Source organism: Epinephelus moara, chromosome 10 (assembly GCF_006386435.1).
Source record: "Epinephelus moara isolate mb chromosome 10, YSFRI_EMoa_1.0, whole genome shotgun sequence".
Lineage (NCBI taxonomy): Eukaryota > Metazoa > Chordata > Actinopteri > Perciformes > Serranidae > Epinephelus > Epinephelus moara.
The window spans coordinates 20,173,459-20,194,542 of record NC_065515.1 but is presented as its reverse complement, the minus strand read 5'-3'; the positions used below and the strand labels follow the sequence as shown (position 1 = coordinate 20,194,542).

Below are 21,084 nucleotides of genomic sequence, written 5' to 3'. Positions count from 1 at the left end.
GCTGAGAGATTATTTAAGTGCTGTAAGTGCATTAATGATATTCATAATTAAGGAATACTTGGGGATGTTGGGGGGGGGGGGGGGGGGGTATATTTGTCTTCTTAATTATATGTTGTCTGTATATGTGGTGGCTGTGTGACGGTGGACAGTCTCTCGCAGGTCCAAAACAAATTTCTTCTAAGGAAGACAGTAAAGATCTTATCTTATCTAAGACTACCATCATAATTAAGTGTTGCTTGTAAGTGCCAGTTGAGAGTCAAGCTGAGTCTGGCCATTTGTAAATGGTCATTGCACCCCACCCAGTAATATATCAAAACTGAAATGAAAGGATAAAGACTACAGAAAAAAACAACAGAAGAAGGCAGTGGTGATAGATGCCGCAATCCTGAGCGACACCAGCACCATGAAAAAGGAACAAGAGAAGCTAAAAAAATACCAAGGGCTGAACGAGGAGCTAGCAAAGATATGGGGGGTAATGGCAACAGTGGTGCTGGTGGTAATCGGAGCACTGGAAGCTGTGTCCCATGAACTGGGAGAGTGGCTCCAGCAGATACAACATCTGAGGTCTCTGTCCGGAAGAGTGCAGTCCTAGGAGCAGTTAAGATACTGCGCAAAACCCTCAAACTCCCAGGCCTCTGGTAGAGGACCCACACTCCCATAAGCTCCCATAAAGTACCACATTTAAACATTTAACAAAGATCCAGATGGCTAATTTCTCAATGTCAAAATCCTATGATGTATCATGAGTGACACAAGGACAAATTATGTACGAACAAATTAATCTAATTTACATTTTTAACACTCTAAATAAGATCAAAGCTAGCATCAGAGTGGGTGGCGTTTTTCTTCCGCTGCTGTCTCCTTTGATGAATAACCTTTGTGACATTCAAATCTTCAAAAGGAGTGGCAGCTGTGAAAAAAACACCCAACATTAGATCTGTGCAGCCGACCCAAAGATCCATGATCATTAAAGAACACCTGAACACATTAATCTTTATAATTCTTTGCAATATCGTAACAGATAACACACACATAGCTTTGAGGAGCGAATGAGTGATGCTATACTTTATGTAGATGACACCAAATTACTCCTACGAACGTATGCTGCAAACCTAAGCCATAAAACAACAATCGAACATCTAACCTGAAAATGACTTCAGCAGGTTACTTTGATTAAGTCAATGAATTACCACAGCGCCATATAGCCAGAGGAAAGACCCTTTAAATGTTATAAGGAATAATCGTCCTTGATAACACAATCTCAGTGGGAGTCGATTAAACAAGGTAGCTGTGAAGGCATCCATGATGGTCCTGTGAGAGTAATATGACACTCCAGCAGGGTTGTATGGTTTTAAAGTGATTAAAGCAATACATCAAATAAGACCATGAAATACACTGCGTCTCTTTATTTTGAAGCAGGTGATCTATTTAATTCATTTAGTCATGGTGGGCTGAAGTGAATATTCCCCTCACTGAGCTTCACATTAACTCACTCATTCTGATGGGAAAGGGAATTGCCCAGAGTAGTGTTCTGCTTTTGGTCTTAAGCATCTTCAGCCAGAGCAGATCTGGATTACGTTGCAGGTATTTAGGTACATCTGTTGGCTTTAAGCCGGAACAGCAATTAAGGCTCAGGATAAAAATCAATGCACTTAATCGCTTTATCGCTACACAGGCTCAGGGGGATAGGCGATGAACAACTGTGGACTGAAGATGAAAGGTTTAAATTAGGGGTTAAATGATTATTGTCTCTGAGATTCAGCATTTTTCTAATTACCGTAACTTTGCTTTTGCCAAAATCGCGTCCATTGTATATGAAACTGTCGCCTTTGTTGCCTTTAATGAATGAGTTAGAACATGTTGTGTTAGGGGCGGCGGTAGCCCAGTCCATTGGGACCTGGGTTGGGAACCGGAGGGTCGCCGGCTCATGTCCCCATCTGGACCAAATGTGGAGTGTGGACTGGTAGCTGGAGAGGTGCTAGTTGACCCTCTGGGCACTGCCGAGGTGCCCTTGGGCAGGGCACCAAACCTGCTCGGGGTGCTTGTCCATGGGGTTGTCCACTCACTCTGACATCTCTCCATTTAATGCATATATAGGTCCTGTATGTGCATGTGTGTGTTTTGGGCCTTTGTGTATAAAAAAATTGAATTTCTTTTTCTATATACCATTTCAATTATAAAAAAAAAAACTTTGCCTACGCTACTTTCAAACTTCTTACTTTGTGACTTTTAACCACAAGCCAATTCATTCTCCTCAGGATGGAAATCTACAAAACTGTCACAAATGCTTAGTTTTGATTTTTAAATAGCTAAATAATCCTCGAAAACAGTTTTGCACTGTTTGCATGGTGGTGCAGTGGTTAGCACTGTCGCCTCACAGTAAAAGGGTTTCGGTATAAATCTGCCAGCCAGCTGGGGCCTTTCCATGCGGAGTCTGCATGTTCTCCTGGTGTCAGCGTAGGTTTTCTCTTGGTTCTCTAGCTTCCTCCCACAGTCCGCAGACATGCAGTTTGGGTTAACTGGTGACTTTAAATTGTTTGAGACTGTCTGCCGACCTGTCTAGGGAGTACCTGTCTCTCGCCCAGTGTCGTCTGGGATCAGCTCCAGCCACCTCATGACCCTGAATAGGATAAGTGGTAACAGATAATGGATGGATGGAGTTTTGTTGTCTGAAACTTGTTAAAAAAAAAAAAACACACAGGAAGGATTTTTGCAAATGCAATAACTTTAAATTCACCCAATAAAACAAAATCCACTTTGAGTGTAACATATAATCTGTTGAAGCCATTTAAGCAAATCAAGTCAGTCACAATATACTCCAAGCATAAACATAGTCTTGATTTCCATGTCATTGCCTCCAAACCAACAGACAGAAGGGAGGAGAGAGCACAGTCTAATAGCCACAGGGGTGGTCACAATCACTGCTGCCTGAGTGGAAAACACCCAAGAATCAGCATCTATCATTGTGTAGTCACCTGGAAAAACAACATCAATCAGATACCTGCTGATTATAACTACTTTCACTCTTACTTTTTATATAATATTCTAAAATGAAGCAATACCTTTCTGAATTTCTTTATATAAAGAACAAAAACTGAATGTGTATACAGTGCAGTTACTATGGAAAATTAAATACTGTCTCTGTCTCTGAGCCAATAATCCTGCAGTCAAATGCAAATTATCTTGAACAAATCAGTGAGAGTAATGTTTTCAATTATTATTTCAACTGACCTTTTTATTTGGTTGTCAGACTTAGAGGTACTAACAAAATCTACACCTTCGTCTGACTGCTCGTAGTGCTTGTGTAAATAAGGAATGCACATACAGTAAATATTGCTTGTCATTCTTAGAAATTACAATTTTAATTTGTATTGTGCTCTGTTATTTGTCGGTGAAGATTCTCAGTCATCCAGGTCATGGTAATGGTGCTATATCGTAAGCAACTGGACTTGCTTGCGTTTCTTGAAGACGTTTCGCCTCTCATCCAAGAAGCTTCTTCAGTTCTCAATGACTGGTACAAAGTTGCAGGCTATTAACCCTGTGTGGGTGGGAACCCTTGCAGAGTCATAGGGGTGAGCTGTCAGTATGTACAATGATTTAACACTTAATATAACACGTACATCGCCTTACCTTCTGAGTTTCTTGTTGACTGCCCCAGTGGAGGCATGTCGCTGTCTCTGTCAGGAATAATTCTTGAAAGAGACTTGGAAGAGCCTCTACCTGTAGCTGTTTTGCTAGATTTTTTTCATCAAGTTTCATATCGAACCATTTTTGTTTAACGCCTTGGATGGTTCTTACAACAGACGACACAGAGTTAACAGCATCCATTACTTCTTTCCAGGCCTCTGATTTACCTGTCCCTGTCACACCACTAATAATAGAATAATAAAATCTTATATAGTAAGTATCATCACCTTATATGGTGATCACTGGCTATCCATGGGTGGGGATGTATGCTAATCGCTGACTAGCGGGAGATCTGATTGGAACTTCATGAATACACACCCATGCCTACGATCAAATACGAGTTTCCCGCGCATTCATGAATCTGGTGTTTTATGTGCAAATCTACTTTTAGATTAATTAACATTTCATGAGTGAGACCAAGTGAGTATAGCTGCTACTGTGACCTCTATCACCACTGCTCACTCAAAGAGAGTATGACTCATACCCTCTCATGGTCAGACCTTTTCATACTTGTTGCTGGAGAACATACAAAAACTCTGGCCACTTAGCTCATGAGAAGTCTGTTTTATTACTTCAGCCGGAAGATAATTAACATAAATGAGCAGAAGCTTTGATGAGCAAACAAGATGTAAACATGCTGCATTAAATTCTGTGGATGAATATTTAATGAACTAACCAAATAACAGCTCTACGCCTCGTCTTTCGCTCTAAATCCCATATTAATACTTTCATTTATAGTCACATAAAAAAAAGTTAAATAAATACTGAATGATGAAAAAAGCAGACAACACTGCCTTTTTCAAATATATATTTCTAGCACGCCACACAGAGAAAAGTGTGCACAGTATTAAAAACAGCTCTGGGGAAGGTGAGATTGGGAAAAGTGTTTTTACCGGGTCGATTTTTGTCAAGTTGCTGTATTTCTTCTTAAGAGCCTGCACCTCCAGCCCCTCAAGAGGAGCCATCCATCAAAGGGTCAGTCTCCAAAAAGACTCAAACTTTGAAATGAAGAAGACTGCAAATTAAAGGCACAGAAGAGAGTGAACATGAACATGAAAACATACGTTTTAGTTTGAGACATTAAAGTGTGAGGAAATGGGAACAGCAAATCAGTTTTAGATTGACAAGTTCTTCAAAGAAAAAAAAAATCCTTATACATCATACTACTAGAGAATAATTATGAAAGTGTTTTATGACTAATTTGGGGAAATCGCTATTATACTACACGTTACTATAACATTTTTGCAGCAATTTGTAGTAATAATGTTTGAGCTTTAGAGTTCAGTCGCACTTCAGCTGTGCTTTGCAGCCAGAAATAGAGGAAAAACCTACTTTGGCATGTACGTATATCTGAGTATGAGTCATCTGTCTAATTGCTTCAGCTAAGCTTGATCACTTCAACTGCTCACTTCTGTCTCATTAGTCTTTATATATATAGTCTAAAAAGCACCTAGTTTTCCAGCAGGGGGCTGGTTTGCTGACATTAATAGATAGATGAATGATAGACAGTGCTAGAATGATAGACCCAACAGTTATTACAAAACCATACGAATATCTGACAATGACCTCCTGTCTGAATTTCACCAACAAATTACAGCAAAGAAGAGTTGGCAAACTTGGGACTCAATTATCTTTGAAAGGCAGACAACTGGCAATGGTTTCAAATACTGTAATTAAAGGGAGTGAGTCTGAAAGTAATATTTACCTTTATAGTCAGCCTTTGAAGAGTCTGACTCTGTATTGAAATGAGCCAAAGCAGGCAAATCTTCAACAGAATGCAACAGACAGACACTTTAATGAGGAAAACATGCCACAGAATATCACCACCAAAACACACAAAAACAAATTAATTTTTAAATATGCAAACATTTCAGTCAATGGGAAATGTCAGCTTCAAAATTGTTGTGAGGCAATATGCAAATATTAAATCCTAAAGGTGCACATGGGATTTATTATTCAGTTGCACTGATGTGAAGTGCCTTTTCATAAAATATTTACAACAATTGCATGGTCAAACTCTGGTGCTATGTGATGACTAACAGTTTAATGGGCTGTGTTGCCAATGATGTGAAGTGCCTCTTCACTAAATCTGTTATCTGTATAAATGTAGACTGTACAGACTACTTACAGTGGAGTCTGACAGAATAAACTGATGGTAATCGTGTAAAACAAGTAGGATAAAGAGTGTCGTGGTGTGGTAAGTGTTTTTTGGTGAAAGCTTCAGTGGATAAAAAGGTCAATGGATTACTTTTAATCCTCTAGGGAAGTATCTTAAATACATTTACTCTGAGGGTGGTGGCTCTCTGGCAGAGCTCTGATAGCTTTTGTTTGAGTCTGAATGCAATCAAACCTTCCTTTCATCTCATCACTGTTGGTTTTTACGCTGAGTATCTGATTTCAAGCTGGTTTAGCTAGGCCAGGGGTTGGCAACCTTTTCTATCAGAAGAGCCATTTTTGACCAAAAATAATAGTAGAACAAAATTTCTGGAGCTGCAAAACACATTTGAGTCTCATAATGAAAGAAACGCAGCCTATTATGGGCGGCATGGTGGTGCAGGGTTCCTGGTTCGAACCCCACCCTAAAGTTCGTGAAAACGAATCTGACGGCTCCCCCACCCCAGGGTTCTGATGGCCCGTGCGGAGCTTGCATTCTCTCCCTGTGTCAGTGTGGGTTTTCTCCAGGTACTCCAGCTTCCTCCCACAGTCCAAAGACATGCAGGTACTCCAGCTTCCTCCCACAGTCCAAAGACATGCAGGTTAATTGGTGACCCTAAATTGCCCATAGGTGTGAATGTGAGTGTGAATGGTTGTCTGTCTCTATGTGTCAGCCCTGTGATAGTCTCGTGACCTGTCCAGGGTGTACCCTGCCTCTTGCCCAATGACAGCTGGGATAGGCTCCAGCCCTCCCATGAGGATAGGCAGTTATGGGAAATGAACATCTTATTACGTATGAATTAGCCCATCAACATTACTAAAAGGTCTAAATGAGCATTCAGTGATACGTTTTACCACAATGGGATATTTATGATTATTTGGTACTTTAACTTTTACGAGTTCTTGCTGAGAGCAAATTAATCTGCATGCATTATTAAAGCGATAGCGCACCCAAAAATGAAAATTCAGCCATTATCTACTCACCCATATGCCGATGGAGGCCCTGGTGAAGTTTTAGAGTCCTCACATCCCTTGCGGAGATCNGCCTGTAGCTCTAACTGCCTCTCTGTACACCGCGCTCACGTGTGTGTGCTTGCACGAGACCGTGAGACATGGGCACCGCCTTCATGTGTGTTCACATGCTTTCGCTGGTCTCACGCGCAAGCGTGCACACGTGAAGGTGGAGTTGTGCTGCTACCCCCTCTCCCCTTGGATCTCCGCAAGGGACGTGAGGACTCTAAAACTTCACCTGAGCCTCCCTCGGCATATGGGTGAGTAGATAATGGCTGAATGTTCATTTTTGGGTGCACTATCGCTTTAAATTCTCTACTTTAAGACGTCTACTTTTCTTTGGTTTGAAATCTATAGCCAGCCTGGTTGGACTCAAGACTAGCCACTGCTATTGAGGTTTGGCAAAATTTAGAGAAAAAGGCACCAGGCTGTAGAGGTATGACACCCATTTTAGGTGTTAAAACATTTTTTAATTCGATGTATAGGCTTCACATTTTTACAATTGGAAAAGGAAAGAATTACTTTAGGCCTACAACAATGATAACTAAAAAATGAAATGTAAAAAAATGTAACTTTTATTTATTTTCAAATTGTTTTTGTTTTTTTGCCAATGCCACAGGGAGCCACTGGAGAGGGGCTTAAGAGCCACATGTAGCTCTGGAGCCACAGGTTGCCCACCCCTTAATACAGAAACATAATGTCTTATGCATCATGTCTCCTGTGGGTGGGTACAGGATAATCTGTTAGATCTTACAAAGCATGCGCTGACACATCAGACAGCAGGTTATGCTGCAGCTGTCTCAATTAAGCTATTAAACTTGTGGTTGTTTATGAATTGGTGGAAAAGTTTATGAATTGTTAAAAACAGAAGGTGATGGAAACAGACTTATTCTGTTCTGTGTGTTTCTTTTCCTTGAATGAGAGCTGCTTACTTGTCTGATGTGTATGTTTTGGTCTGATTGTGCTACCACTGACAGACTCCACCGCGGGCCAGTCCTGGCCAAGGGCATGACCGTGAGGGAAGAGAGAATTGTGTTAGTGGAAGCAGACGTTGTGCTTGCATCAGCTAATAAGCTATCTGTTTCCAGATCAATTTCTGACTGAAACTCCGAGAGATGAAAAATTGCCAGAAGAGGAGGATACAAAGACACGTAGAGACTGAATGGATAAGGTCAAAAAGCTCATTGAGAGTAGAAGCAAGAAAGCAGTCAGGCAGAGGAACAAAAGAAAGCTTCCAGGATTGATACCTGGGAGACTTATGGAGCATGACCTCTCTTCTAGAGTGAGTCAGCTACAGTCCAGTGTAGCAACACAGCAACCCCTTAAAAACCATGGTTCAGGTGACTCTTTAGCCTGCTTTTACCAGACAGACTCCCAGGTGAGAGCGAGGAGCGTCTGATATCACTGGCCCTCACTCATTTTGACAAGAGTACAGTGCTTTCGAAATAGGTCTATTATTGACATATGGTGGGAAGATTTTTGACAAGATAGTGCAAAATGTGAAAACGGCAGCCAACCCTTACAGCCACCACAGCTGTTACAGTTTCCTCTAAATGCTCGGTGTACTGTGCAGGGTTGTCAATTACTGTGTGTAAACACAACTCACTGCTTTAGGCTAAGTTTGCAATTTAATAACACACTTCCAGCAAAACTGTCAACACTGGTCCTACGATGCGACACATTTTGCCAGTTGCCCTTTCACATTGACACACGGGAAAACACTTCTGGATAATGAGTGCACTTACAAATCAGAGTCTGAGCACTAAAAATAGGCCACAACTAAACATTTGGTTTAGACAACAATGGAGGGCAATACTGGACACAGAGATGTGGACGAAGTCTTATGGCCAGTTCCACAAAAAAGGCGAGGTTTACCTCACAGGTAATTTCTTTGTTCTTTTATTTTTTTTTTTCCAAATGTTTCCTTTTTTTTTTTTTCTCACAAGTCATTGAGTGGCCTTGCCCCATCATCCATTTATGACCTCACACTCTCAGATCTGCAGACCAGCTATTGTTATCAGTCCCTCAGGCAAGACTTAAGACAGACTTAATGAGAGGGTCCACAACTGTGGAACAACCTTCCATTGGGAATTCGACAAGCTACATCATTGTCCTCTTTTAAAAACTCATTTTTACAAACTGAAGTTGGAATATTTTTTTTGTGTGTGTCTCTTGGTTGTTTTATTCACTGTCTCTTTTATTTGTTTCCCTTTTTAGCCACAATGAACTGCTCCAATCTTGTAATTGCACTTCGTATTTTGTTTTTATGTCTGTAAAGCACTTTTTTAAACTTGTTTTTGAAAAGCTCTATATAAATTAAGTTTATTATCATATTATTATTTTCTAATGCATTTTTGTTGTTTGAGGAATGTTAGAACATTCTGAAAAAGTGAAATTCAGAAGATGTGAAAGTTTTTCATTCGTTTCTCATTTTTACTATCAGTGTGTAGTTAGACTCACAAGTCAGTCTTTAGATATCAGTGTGTAGTTAGACTCACAAGTCAGTCTTTAGACGCTTTGCTTAACTAAAGACTGATGACTTTCTCCCTGATTTTGTGTTTAGATGGGCGGATACAATTTCAGAGTTTAAAAAAACTCCCTACGTTGCAGAACCAATAGTAAATCTGCAGGGCGGTCCTTCGGTGGCTCGCTGAACTCTTGTGCTTGTAAACATAGTCCCACTAGAAACACGTGTAGCGGTACAAAATGGCTCAGCCGCGCTCGCAGAAAACGCCGTCAAAGTTAGTGGATGTTTGTCGCGTTTGCGGCGACACATTCTCGCCAACTAAAAGAAACAAACATAATCTTTTACAAGGCCATGACTCATCCGTCCGGCCGGACTATAGAGGGAATCGCCTTGTAAACAACAAGGCGATTCCCTCTATAGTCCGGGTAGAAAACCAGCAGAGCTTTTAGTTATATATATACAGAGATATTGGATGAAGTGAGATACCCAACTCAGCTCACTTCCTGATTCAGTGACGTCAGCGCCACGCCCCCATAGGAGACTTGTGGCAGCTCTGAATGTATTGTCGTCAATGAGGAAAATGAACGTGATCACAATTTATGGTCAATTCTTTCGCGCTGTAGTCACTAAAGTAAATATTGGGTTCATTTTCCACACGCCACACATCTTCCCAATATTCTGACACTAAAGCTGCATTAGTGTAAGGTTTTGTGGTTAGTTTTGTTAAAGAAAGTAGCTTATAGTTTCAAAGATAGTGCTGATGCAATCAGAAAAAACCTGTAAAGCCTGACTAACAAATAAAAGCAAGCAGCTGCACTGTTTATTTGTACAGGCAGATCGTTTGCCCATTAACTTTGCACGTGTATTTGAGATTTAAGGCCTACACCATCATCTTTGCATTAGGAGACCAGTGCAGTGTTTGCTTCATCCAGACACAGAGCAATATTAGTGTAAGTATCCAAAAGTGAGTTTTCCTTGAGTTGTTTAATGCTGGGCAGACTGATATTGGCTGTGTGTGTCTGCAATAAAAGGCTGCCAATGGTTTTACATGTGACCCAACACAATGAGAGCAGAACTGGCCAAATCCAGCCATTTTCTTACAATTATGAATTAAAAAATATTACTCAGTGATGTTTTAGTGCCAGTCCAAAAAAAAAAAAAAATCCCCAACAACTCTAAAAACAGTTTGGTCATTTAACAGGCTTTTGCTCCAGGGGACTCATCTGTTAGGTTTTTTTTGGAGGGTTTTTCCTTATCTGCTGTGAGGGTCCAAAGGACAGAGGGATGTCGTATGCTGTAAAGCCCTCTGAGGCAAATTGTGATTTGTGATATTGGGCTTTATAAATAAAATTGTTCGATTGATTGATTGAAACTCTGTCCTAATCATGAATGAAGCAAAACCACCACTATAAAAGCGATGCTATTGTATTAAAATTGTAAAAAGAAATGCAACCGTTCCATTAAAAAATGTTGCTATCATTTCAAACTACTGCTTCAAATGGGTTTATTTACAAAAATATCTTTAATATTATATTTCTGTATGTGTGACAGATATCTGTCTCTGTCTTCATGCCTGGCACCAGACCTTATTTTCCTCCAGCACATTATGACTATAGAAATATAAGGCCATGTGGGGGTAAAAAATCCAATCTGAATCACTTCAGGCAGCATCTCATGTGAATTATCGCCTGGCAACCAGACAAATAAAACCCAACATGACAAATAAATCTCCAGCCAAGACATTCTGTGTGGCTAGAAATATGTAAGTAGGCAGTGTGGAAGTTCAAAACCTTTTCAGTTATGCTTTGGTTTGTTTATGGCAGATTTGCAAATGGTCAATGTGATAATGTACTGATTTTGTAATGGTACAGTGCTACACACAGTGTATGTAAGAAGCAATGGTTATGACAACAGTCGGTGGCATCTATTTCAAATTATATTGGACATTTGATATTGAAACAAAACTTTAAATGTTACAGTATTCAAAATACCAATCTACATCACTTCTTGGATATTTGTTAAAACAAATTAAAGGTAACAGGGCATGACAAATTGATATACAAATGGACTCTGTATTCCTTTGAGAGATGACAATGTCGTGGTGTCAAAATCAAACTGTTGAATAAATATTAAAGGACTCCAGCCAGCTAAATTACTGTATGATTATAGTAGCTGGCCAAAAGTAATCAACTGTACTGGCAGACAATCTGAGACAAATACTGTTGCTACTGTGCTAGGTTAAGCACCAAAGTGTGGTCCAAATATGCACAGTAAAATGTACCGGGAAGTATCAGAAGAGATATTTTTAAGCCATTAATCCTTCAAAGTAAACAACTGGTCACAAGAGGCCTCAGTCTTCAATAATCATCTTGCCTAGTCAGGAAATCCTGATGAAATCCTTCCTTTTAAAATCACTACAGTAACAGCACAGGTATCCAACCCTTCTGCATGGGATGTCGTCTGTCTTGATCTCAAGATGCAGCAATTACATTCACGGTTACTTCAGCTCAGCTCACCGTGGACCCAAATTGCTGACGGTGAGCAGTGTCATTTGGATGTTGGTCTCACATCTCTTCATCTGAAAGAACTCTCTGTCATCCATCCTCTTGTCCTCAGTAGTAATAGCTTCCGAAAACTGCCACCACACAAAACAAGCTGTCCTGTACCCGGAGGACAAACACAGTTAATTGAAAAAAGAAAACTGTCATAAAGAAGTCTGATCCCCCCCCTCACATCTGAGTGAACAGAACAAAGACACCTACGTTCATGAAAACATCTTCTGCATAGTTGTCTGTGTCAGCATCCCACAAACACCTCGAAGACATCCTGGTGAAACACATGACAAGTTTATGGATTCATTTAATCTGAACTGCTTTCTAAAAACCAATCCAGGAAGGAAGATCCCTTCCATTAACACTATATTTTCATGCTATGTACAACATACACTTTTCTTGACAGTGGCTCAGAGGGAAGTTCAAACGCTGTGGTAATTTTGAGAGCCTCGTTTATGTACATGAGGTGAGCAGAGTATTAGAAACACCTTTCAATATAGATTCATCTAAAAAGACACTACCAAACTACAGTCACAAAAAATAGTTGAGTAAATATATAAGTGACAGTTTTGATGCAAATCAGTCAACGTGGGACTGATTTTCCAAGTTTACCTCAAACTACTGTCATAACCACAAAAATTTTCCGCCATTACTTCAATAAAAAGAGCAGAGCTGGGTCAATATCAGTTACTAGCTACTTGTACTTAAATACTGCTTGAATAATGCCATTCTGAAACAGCAAGAAAGAACGCTATACATTTCAGGAAATAGATAATTAATGCTGCCAGCTTAATGACTGTCACTGAATGGATATTCTTCCTGGAATTATTAAATATCTTTTTTATACATTTAAAAACGATGAAGTAAAAATCCTTGTCTAACCCAGTTTACTTTTTAAAAATGGAGAAAACTACAAATACGAGCAAAATCAAACAGCAGGATGGCAGTGAGGTCATAAAAATCTAGCAACTGTATTAAATATTAAAGATTCTGTTAAATATAGCGCTGCTTCTGCATTGCTGGTCCTTTGGCTTGTATTGCAGCTTCAGCATCCATAAAGTGCACAACACACACATCCTCTAATTTGTGTCAATTTTCTGCCCATTGCTGAAGAGTTAATCATTAAAAACTGATGGTAGGAAGATATTCACTTTGGCAGCCCCTCACTCTCTGGTTCCTTTGACACAGTCTTATAGTACATAGTGGTTTAACAAACTGTATCAGCTATTTTTGTTTACCACTACCACATGACCACTCACTTGACTCCTTGTCCTCGTTGTTCTCCAATGACCACCTGCACGACAAGCTTGTATCTATCAAACCCTGCATCTGTTGAAGAAGAGAAATAAGCTGTAATGGTGTACATCAGTAACTGTGCAACATTCTGTCGAGACAATACAGGAGAAGGCACTAACATGCTGCATTTTGCTGAGTAGTGTGGTGGCAATTTCTACTAGACAAAACACATCAAGTCAGAAACTTGTCTTTCTGTATGTTTAATTCAGCATCTGCGGATGGACTCACAACAAACAGTCAAGAATGTGCTGACTGCAAAGAGTGAGCCCTGAACACAGCAGATGTCAGATACTTATTCTCATTGACAAATGCTGAGGTCAGGGGTCTTTAACTAGCATCATCAGAGGGGTTACAAAGCAGTTTGGGCCACCTTATCTAGTCATGTCCTTGGACATCAAGTAAAGCGCTCAAAATGCAAAATTACTTCACATTTTTTCTGCTTTGTGGCACATAGTACAAAGGCATAAAAGTATCCATTACATAAGTGTTAAATGTTGCATAGATTTTACATGATTACATAACTTCTGTTATATTGTTGATTACCTTTTCAATTATATTAAGAATTTCCATTACAGTAGCATTTACCTAAACATTTTACTAGTAGAAGTTGTTTTAAAGGGAGAAATGCTATTGTTGGTTATATTTGTAAAGGCAAAATGTCTTGTGTACAATTTAATTCAGCTTAAATCTTCAGGCTACATAAGTTCCTGTTGAACTTGTTCCTTCTCCTAAGGATTCAGCATGGTTTTATGACAGCTACACCAGTCTAAACCAGAAGTTTGTTTCAGAATTGGCAGCACATCTTTAGTCTGTTGCCTTAACAATGAAACGAGAGAATTTTGCTTGCTGTGTATGCAGTCAACAGCAAGCAAAGTCAGCACTTGTGTTGCCCTGTCACTGGTATTCTGAATATTAAATAGCATAATTAACATGACTGAGTAACACTCCTGTTGTCTTATTGTATAATGTGTATTTGGATGAGCATTTTCACGGAATAATTATCTTGATGTTACTTTAAATTTACAGCAGAACTTGGATGCTCTGTCCTTCTGAGTTTTAACAGAAAGGGAGAGAAAGCATCACCCACTCTTCACTTTGTCTTTAATGCTGTCTGCAAGTGAACGGGACAGCTCTGGGACTTCCTCTGGGTCATATCGCATCCCAGACAGTCGCTCCCTCACAATTTCACGGACACACTCCTTCACAATGGCTGGTTTGAACCTGGAAGAGTTAACAGGGAGCAGCAGGGCAGGACATTAAGTTTCCACAGGTGACAGTGGCCACAACAGCTTCTCTCAATATAGATCCCACAGCTGTAGAAATTCATTAATAAATGATTTTGAATGACATTTTTTAACGGTCAACTGAAGCCTATATTTAATATCCCCAATCTTATACGGTACTTAACATATTTTTCTGTTATAAAACCGAGTGCCTTCGAAACGTAGGTTGACAGTGAAGCAGACATTTTCCCCACATCGTCTTCACAACTAAGTTAGCATAAAGCGTCCACTAGCTAACAAACACTATAGAATTGATGCCAAATACTGTCGTTTGAAAGCATAACTTCGTCGTTGACACTATTAACAATCTATTTAGACTTTTAAGCCAGTCTTAACAGCTGACACTTCTGGTTTAGGTACACAAAAGACACCTATATGAATGCAAACGTATCTAAGGAAACACATCGTTAGCAATGAACTCGCTAGCTAAAAGCTAACTTCGCCTGCTAGAAAAATGATTTAACCGCTTTGACCAACTCACTTGTACTGATGATTAGGTCGTATGAGGTATGTATCGGACCCCTCCATCGCATGTCAGTAATATAACGCTGGTTAAAACAGGAGAGATTGAAATAGAGAGGCTACACGGTTGCTAACAAGCTAATCTAGGCAGTTTCATCCGTTACCATGGCGACATGTTTTCGTAGTTTCCGGTTTCAAAATAAGAGTATGGTAAATAAGGCACCGTGGCTTTGATTGCGAACTAAAGTCAGTAATCTGTTGGGTATTTTGTTCCGTATCACTGATGTGTGAGATAAATTAAAATGCCAACTTCTTATAATGATTCACACGTTTCCCTAAAATAACACTATTACCTCCAATATTTTTTATTTCATCAGCTTTACTCCCAAAGGAATTAGGATCTTCATGTTTTTTTGTTATTTAGCCCCTTTGTCTTTACTCCCACATGGACTGGTATAGGTCCGGGGTTTGTAACCAAAGGTGTAATATGGTGGAGCCAATTCACTGCACTCCTTACCCTGGTTTCTGAACTCCTCTGCTTCCAAGGCCTCGTCAACTGTGGCCAAATGACACATGTTCTGCTTTGGCTTTGATAGTATGATGAAGCCAATTTACTGTTCTCTTCATCCTGATTTCTGAACTCCTCTGCTTTCAAGGCCTCATCAGATGCAGCCAAATCAGAGCATGTGTCATTTGGCTTCACTTACATGTGAAAAGCAGCACAAATGTGCTTTGATTTCAAGAGCAAATTAAGATCCCTTTCTGACTTTAAAGATCAGTCTCTAGCTTTGATAGCAGCGGGGATGGCTCTATCCTGGCACATGCAAATCTCCCTTCTTTGCTCGCTTTGTCCAAGACAGGAGGGGTGGATTTGAATCACAGAAAATTAAAAAGTGAGGCTTTTTCCACATTATAAATCAAGAAGTATTTATCAGATATCTCATAGGCCAACTAAAACTATCTGCATGATAACAGAGTTTTCCCTCAGCTGCACCATCCAACATCTGCAGCAGCTAAATAAGCCAAACTGCGACAGCGAGTCAGACGAACACAAATCCAATAACTCTGTATAAAATCTACATGAAGATGTATTAGAATAATTAAAGGGACTCATTTGGAATTCCAGATCAATTGTGCTTGTGTCAAAAGGCCAGAGGGGTAAACACTGTGTGCTCAGTTTAATTATTTGATAATGTTGCAGGTAATGGTGTCATTCATTACATTCGGTATTGATCATCATCATCTACAGGCCCTCAGTGAGGAAAATATTGCAAATAACAGTAACAGAATTACCGTTATTAAACCTGCAAATGAGGTTAAATGAGCCATTAATGTTTTTATTGGTTTGTTACAACAAGTGCCTACATGCACAGTTGTCCTGGAAGAGCTTCAAGGTTTATAGGTTTATTGGCTGATGTTAAGCACCATTTACTCTTGTAGCTCCCTCACTGATAGCTGTGGATCAGGATAATGTGTAAACAGTGAGGGCGGCCATGATATTGGCATCATATAAGAATGATTTATTGCACACGTCAGTGTCTCATGATGAAAGACAGAATAGAAGTTAAAACTGGACTTGAAGTAGAAATGAAACCACGCACGAAATGTTTGAAAAGCTACTGTATATCTATTTCTTTATATGTAAATGATGATGACAGTGGATCAATTACAGTACAGTAAGATTACCTCTGCAAAATTATTCCATATATTTTCATCTTCTGCAAGACAGAGGATGTAGCATAGAAGGCAGCGTGACACCACCATGTGGCAGTGTTGTGTAATTACAATGGGAAAACTTTTCAGTTTCATTTCTGTTGCAGTCCTTCACTGTGAGTGCTTTGAAGTTCTTGTGAAACACATTAAGGCAGAGAGTATATTTCACTTCTTACTTACTAATCACACTTCTTATTTGTGTGACTGATATATTAGTAAATAAAAAGTTAACTTTCAGTTGACCTCCAGTGGATAACAATCACAAGGCATCCTAACTACTCAGGCACACAAGTTACACTTCAATACATGGGCTTTTCCTTCTCTTTATTTCTTTGCTACCCAGCAGTTAGGCAGTCAATAGTTACCATTGTCCTTTCAAAAGCCTTGCATTTGCCCAATCAAAACCAAAACTTAAGGAAAACAGGTTTCCACCTGTAGGTTTCATTTCCTCTGAACTCTCTATTGGAGGAGTTACAGTCTCTCAACCCAAACAGGATGAGTCATTCTCGCAGGTTGTTTGTGTACTGTGCTGATCTCCTGCCAGTGTTTTGCTTCTTCCTCAGCCACCAGCATCACTGGCACTGACAGGATGGCCGAGTGGACACGTCTCTTCGAGATTACAGCAGAGAATTTCAAGAAAGGAGACAACTGGCGTCTGGAGTTTGATGAAGGTCTTCTGCATAACCACCAAAAACCGGGCTGGAAGAAGTGTATCGTGAGCACAGGTGGAAGGTCAGTGAGTAGTATGATGTATGTTTGGTTAATATTCAGGATAGTATAGTGGGTGCATTAGGTTTATTAAGATTTGTGTGTATGTCTATGTCTTTGTGCAAACATTATACAGGTGTTCCGGCTTAAGGTTGGCATTGGGATAAGGGTCAGGATACTCTAAATTAATGCCAAGTTCAGTATAACAGAAATCTGGGTTATAGAGTTATACTGATCGAAGAAGTAATGTAGACTTGATCTCATTTGATTGGGAAACAAAGATTTCGGTTGAATTACGTAAACAGGAAGGAGGTGACATCAAATGGCTTTCTTCCTCCTATGTTACCATCTGCACTGCCTGTAGTCTTACAACATTATAAAGCCAGATTGTCAACAATTTGGGGCAGCCAAGTGATATTTAAATCTAATTATATTATTTGTTGTTCCAAAGCATCACTGCTTTCAAGCAACTAAAAAGTTTTCAGTGTTACTTTGGTTGGGTGCCATTCTGTTAAAGGACCTCTGTCATTTTCAAGGTTCAGATGCTCCAAGTGTGGAAGAGGCTGGTCTTCCAACATGGTGAGGGTGGTCTGCCACATGCGCCTGGCGTACGGGCAGGGTGTCGTCAAGGTGAGGCCCACCCGTCAGAAGTGCAAGATGTGCACCGACGCCCCAATGGAGGAGCCCAGCATCGCCTCCGACAACATCAGAACCCTCATGAAGAATGTGTTGGAGAAGATAAGAATAAAATGCTACCATGAGGACCTGGGCAGAAAGAACAGGCCTTTCAGAAGCTTCGACACCACCAGTCCCCACGAGCCCTCTCACTGTGAGGCCTGTATGCAAGGCATCTGCCCAAAGCGTTGAGCTTTTGCTCTTCTCTAATGATGTTTTATGCCTGGGATCATATTAGAAAAGCATCGGTTATGTGAGACTCCTGTCACTCTGTTACACTGTATTGCATCTATCATTTTTATATTATAGCCAAGCCAATGGGAGCTCTCATTTATTCTTATGAGTTTCCTCTCGCTGTCTGTTTTTTAAAAAATATTGTTGTCTGCTAAAAGCATTAAATCAGCCTTCACTTGACTTAACATTGTAAAAGATTAAGAAAAAAAGCTTGTATTAGCAATAAAGTAAACTTATGTGTGATATGCAGTGTGGGTATTTTCTGTGTGATTTATTTATTATATATCTCAAGGAGTCACTAAGGTAAACAGATCTGTAAACAGTAGGATACGTCTATATTAGAAATAATATTTGGACATTTTCAGGTAAGAATTGAAAAAAAGAGATATTGTGCATACATAAATACATGCATAGAAGACGAGGCAGCATAACACCAGCAGGTGGCAGTGTTGCGTGAGTATAACAGGAAAACTTTCTCTTCCAGTCCATCACTAGTGAGTTCTCTGAAGTTTTTATGAAACACATAAAGGCAGCGATCATATTTCAATCAACCTTGTGCAGTTTATTTTTCAATAGATCTGACATTTTTCTTATTAATTTAGATTTTCTAAAAGAGTTTTTATATACAGTAAGGTCCCACATAGACATGTCAGTCTTTGTTGATCTGTTTTTCCTGCACCAGTGCATTGTTTCAACCTTTTTTGTTTTGGAAAGTGCCTAAACAAAACCTCCTTTTTGTGATATTGTTATCCAGTTAATAAGTCCCAGTTATTGTCAGAAGGAGCAACTTCCAGGACGGACACACGTGCAATAGATTACGTGCATACAGAACATCCATCCATCCATTTTCTAACCACTTATCCTGTTGTGGGTCACGGGGGGGGCTGGAGCCTATCCCAGCTGACATCGGGCGAGAGGCAGGGTACACCCTGGACAGGTCGCCAGACTATCACAGGGCTGACACATAGAGACAGACAACCATTCACGCTCACATTCACACCTACGGACAATTCAGAATCACCAATTAACCTGCATGTCTTTGGACTGTGGGAGGAAGCCGGAGTACGCTGAGAAAACCCATGCTGACACAGGAAGAACATGCAAACCCCCCACAGAAGGGCTCCCACACCCAGGATCGAACCAGGAACCCTCTTGCTGTGAGGCGACAGTGTACAGAACAGATCGACATAATAAATTTACAGTAATCCATATGACAAAATGAGACATAAAGAGAGACAAAGCGAGACAGAGCCAGAGAGAGAGATGCAGGGCAGACAGTCATGACAATAGCTAAAATAACATTAAAAACAACTGTACCTCAGTGTGTTCAGACTTCTATTACTCAATGACAATAGCACTTACAGTGATTCTGACTGTAACGGAAAAGTGTTGCCTATCAAATTAGACCATGCAAGTACATGTACTGAAATTGAAACAAGCAAAGCTTTTAATTTACTTCAATTATGCCTTGGATAGGTGTTTTAGTTGAGTTTTACAGGAGTGGTAAGAGGTTAATCCACACTTTCCACACATCCAGTGATAACCCTAAGGCACCCAAACCACCCAAACACACACAGGCTTTTCCTTCTGCTCATTTCCGTGTATAAATAAACAATCCAGCAGTCTACTGAACACTGTCTTTATATGCTCAACATTTGCCCCATCAAACAAACTTGTTATCCAACATTGCATTCATGACACAAAACCACATCCGAAACCTAAGGACACCAGATAAGTTTCACTTTCCCCAAAGTCGCTATCAGCAAAGTCAGCTGACTGTGCACTGTATGAATCAGCTGTCCTTGTTTTGTCTTGTCATTTGCCACTAGCACCACTGCACTAACAGGATGGCAGACTCGGAGTGGACGCGTATCTTCCAGGCGAACGCAAATGATCTCAAAGAAGGAGACACCTGGCGTCTGGAGTTTGATCAAAATCTTGTGCCTAACAGCCCAAACATGGGCTGGCAGCAGTACATCAGGAACACAGGTGCAAGGTCAGTGTGCTGGGTTTTGTATAGTGTGGTAAACATTCAGTATAAGTTATAGTTTAGAGGATGTGTTCGGTTTATTTAAGTCTGTGTGTAGGTGCATCTATAACTAATTATATTACTTAGGTTATGTGGACGAAAACTGGTCCCCACAATGTTTAGAGCGACCATAAGGGTCAGGTTAGGGTAAAGGAAATAAATGCACAGTAGGTTAAGGTGCAGTGTGATAAAAGCTTGGTTATTTTAGAGTTAGAGTGATACTGATAGGATCAGAGGTTTTCAACACTTGAATGGCAGTCATGTCATTCAAGGGCCAGTTGAGACTTTTTTATAACCTGGGTCCTCATCCATTTCAAGGTTCAAATGCAGCAAGTGCAGAAGAGAGTGGCCTTCCAACCGGGTGATGGTGGTCTTCCACATGCGCCTGACATACGGCCAGGGCGTTGTCAAGGTCCGGCCCTTCCGTCAAAACTGCAAGATGTGCAGCGAAGCTCCGATGGAGCGGCCCAGCATCACCTCCGAGAACATCAACATCCTCATGGAGAATCTGGTGGAGAAGATAAGAATAAAATGCTACCATGAGGACCTGGGCAAACCACACAAGAAGTTTCTCGGCCTGGATGTCAAAAGTCCACACGAGCCTGCTCACTGCGAGGGCTGCATTCAAGGCATCTGTACAAAGGAATGAGCTTGTGTTTGCATTCCTTGTACACCAACCTTTTTCTTAATTTAAAAAAATAGCAATATATAAGCAAATAATAGAAGCAAACCGTGTAAGATTTGCCTTCCTGTCATTCGGTTTCGTTATATTGTGCCGTCTATCATATTCATATATTTAAGAACATGTAAGCT

At 40.2% G+C, this 21,084-nt stretch overlaps 3 protein-coding genes and 1 long non-coding RNA gene across 4 annotated transcripts; 2 read left to right on the top strand and 2 right to left on the bottom strand.

Annotated features, from left to right (window-relative positions):
- Positions 1-3,438: 3,438 nt before the first annotated feature.
- On the bottom strand, positions 3,439-8,356 carry LOC126397194 (uncharacterized). The gene is made up of 3 exons (XR_007570621.1): positions 7,785-8,356; positions 5,393-5,452; positions 3,439-4,702 (listed from the first exon to the last, which is right to left on the bottom strand). It is a non-coding gene; the product is annotated as an uncharacterized LOC126397194 (long non-coding RNA).
- A 2,887-nt stretch (positions 8,357-11,243) lies between these two features.
- On the bottom strand, positions 11,244-15,099 carry dynlt2b (dynein light chain Tctex-type 2B). The gene is made up of 5 exons (XM_050055781.1): positions 14,932-15,099; positions 14,255-14,388; positions 13,131-13,200; positions 12,082-12,145; positions 11,244-11,979 (listed from the first exon to the last, which is right to left on the bottom strand). The coding sequence occupies exons 1-5, from the start codon at positions 14,976-14,978 to the stop codon at positions 11,932-11,934; spliced, it is 363 nt and encodes a 120-aa protein (XP_049911738.1). The 5' UTR covers positions 14,979-15,099; the 3' UTR covers positions 11,244-11,931.
- Positions 15,100-17,124: 2,025 nt separating this feature from the next.
- On the top strand, positions 17,125-18,491 carry LOC126397192 (receptor-transporting protein 3-like). Its single transcript, XM_050055780.1, has 2 exons — positions 17,125-17,357; positions 17,870-18,491. The coding sequence occupies exons 1-2, from the start codon at positions 17,215-17,217 to the stop codon at positions 18,198-18,200; spliced, it is 474 nt and encodes a 157-aa protein (XP_049911737.1). The 5' UTR covers positions 17,125-17,214; the 3' UTR covers positions 18,201-18,491.
- Positions 18,492-20,038: 1,547 nt separating this feature from the next.
- On the top strand, positions 20,039-20,939 carry LOC126397191 (receptor-transporting protein 3-like). The gene is made up of 2 exons (XM_050055779.1): positions 20,039-20,238; positions 20,590-20,939. Exons 1-2 carry the CDS (start codon positions 20,090-20,092, stop codon positions 20,918-20,920), a joined length of 480 nt encoding a protein of 159 aa, XP_049911736.1. The 5' UTR covers positions 20,039-20,089; the 3' UTR covers positions 20,921-20,939.
- The last annotated feature ends 145 nt before the right edge of the window (positions 20,940-21,084 follow it).

Coding starts and splice junctions, on each gene's coding strand:
- LOC126397191 (XM_050055779.1), top strand. CDS start 20,090: ATGGCAGACTCGGAGTGGACGCGTATCTTCCAGGCGAACGCAAATGAT. Junction 20,239..20,589: donor ATCAGGAACACAGGTGCAAG/GTCAGTGTGCTG, acceptor ATCCATTTCAAG/GTTCAAATGCAGCAAGTGCA.
- LOC126397192 (XM_050055780.1), top strand. CDS start 17,215: ATGGCCGAGTGGACACGTCTCTTCGAGATTACAGCAGAGAATTTCAAG. Junction 17,358..17,869: donor ATCGTGAGCACAGGTGGAAG/GTCAGTGAGTAG, acceptor GTCATTTTCAAG/GTTCAGATGCTCCAAGTGTG.
- dynlt2b (XM_050055781.1), bottom strand. CDS start 14,978: ATGGAGGGGTCCGATACATACCTCATACGACCTAATCATCAGTACAA. Junction 13,201..14,254: donor CATTAAAGACAAAGTGAAGA/GTGGGTGATGCT, acceptor CTTCTTCAACAG/ATGCAGGGTTTGATAGATAC. Junction 11,980..12,081: donor CAGAAGATGTTTTCATGAAC/GTAGGTGTCTTT, acceptor CTCCGGGTACAG/GACAGCTTGTTTTGTGTGGT.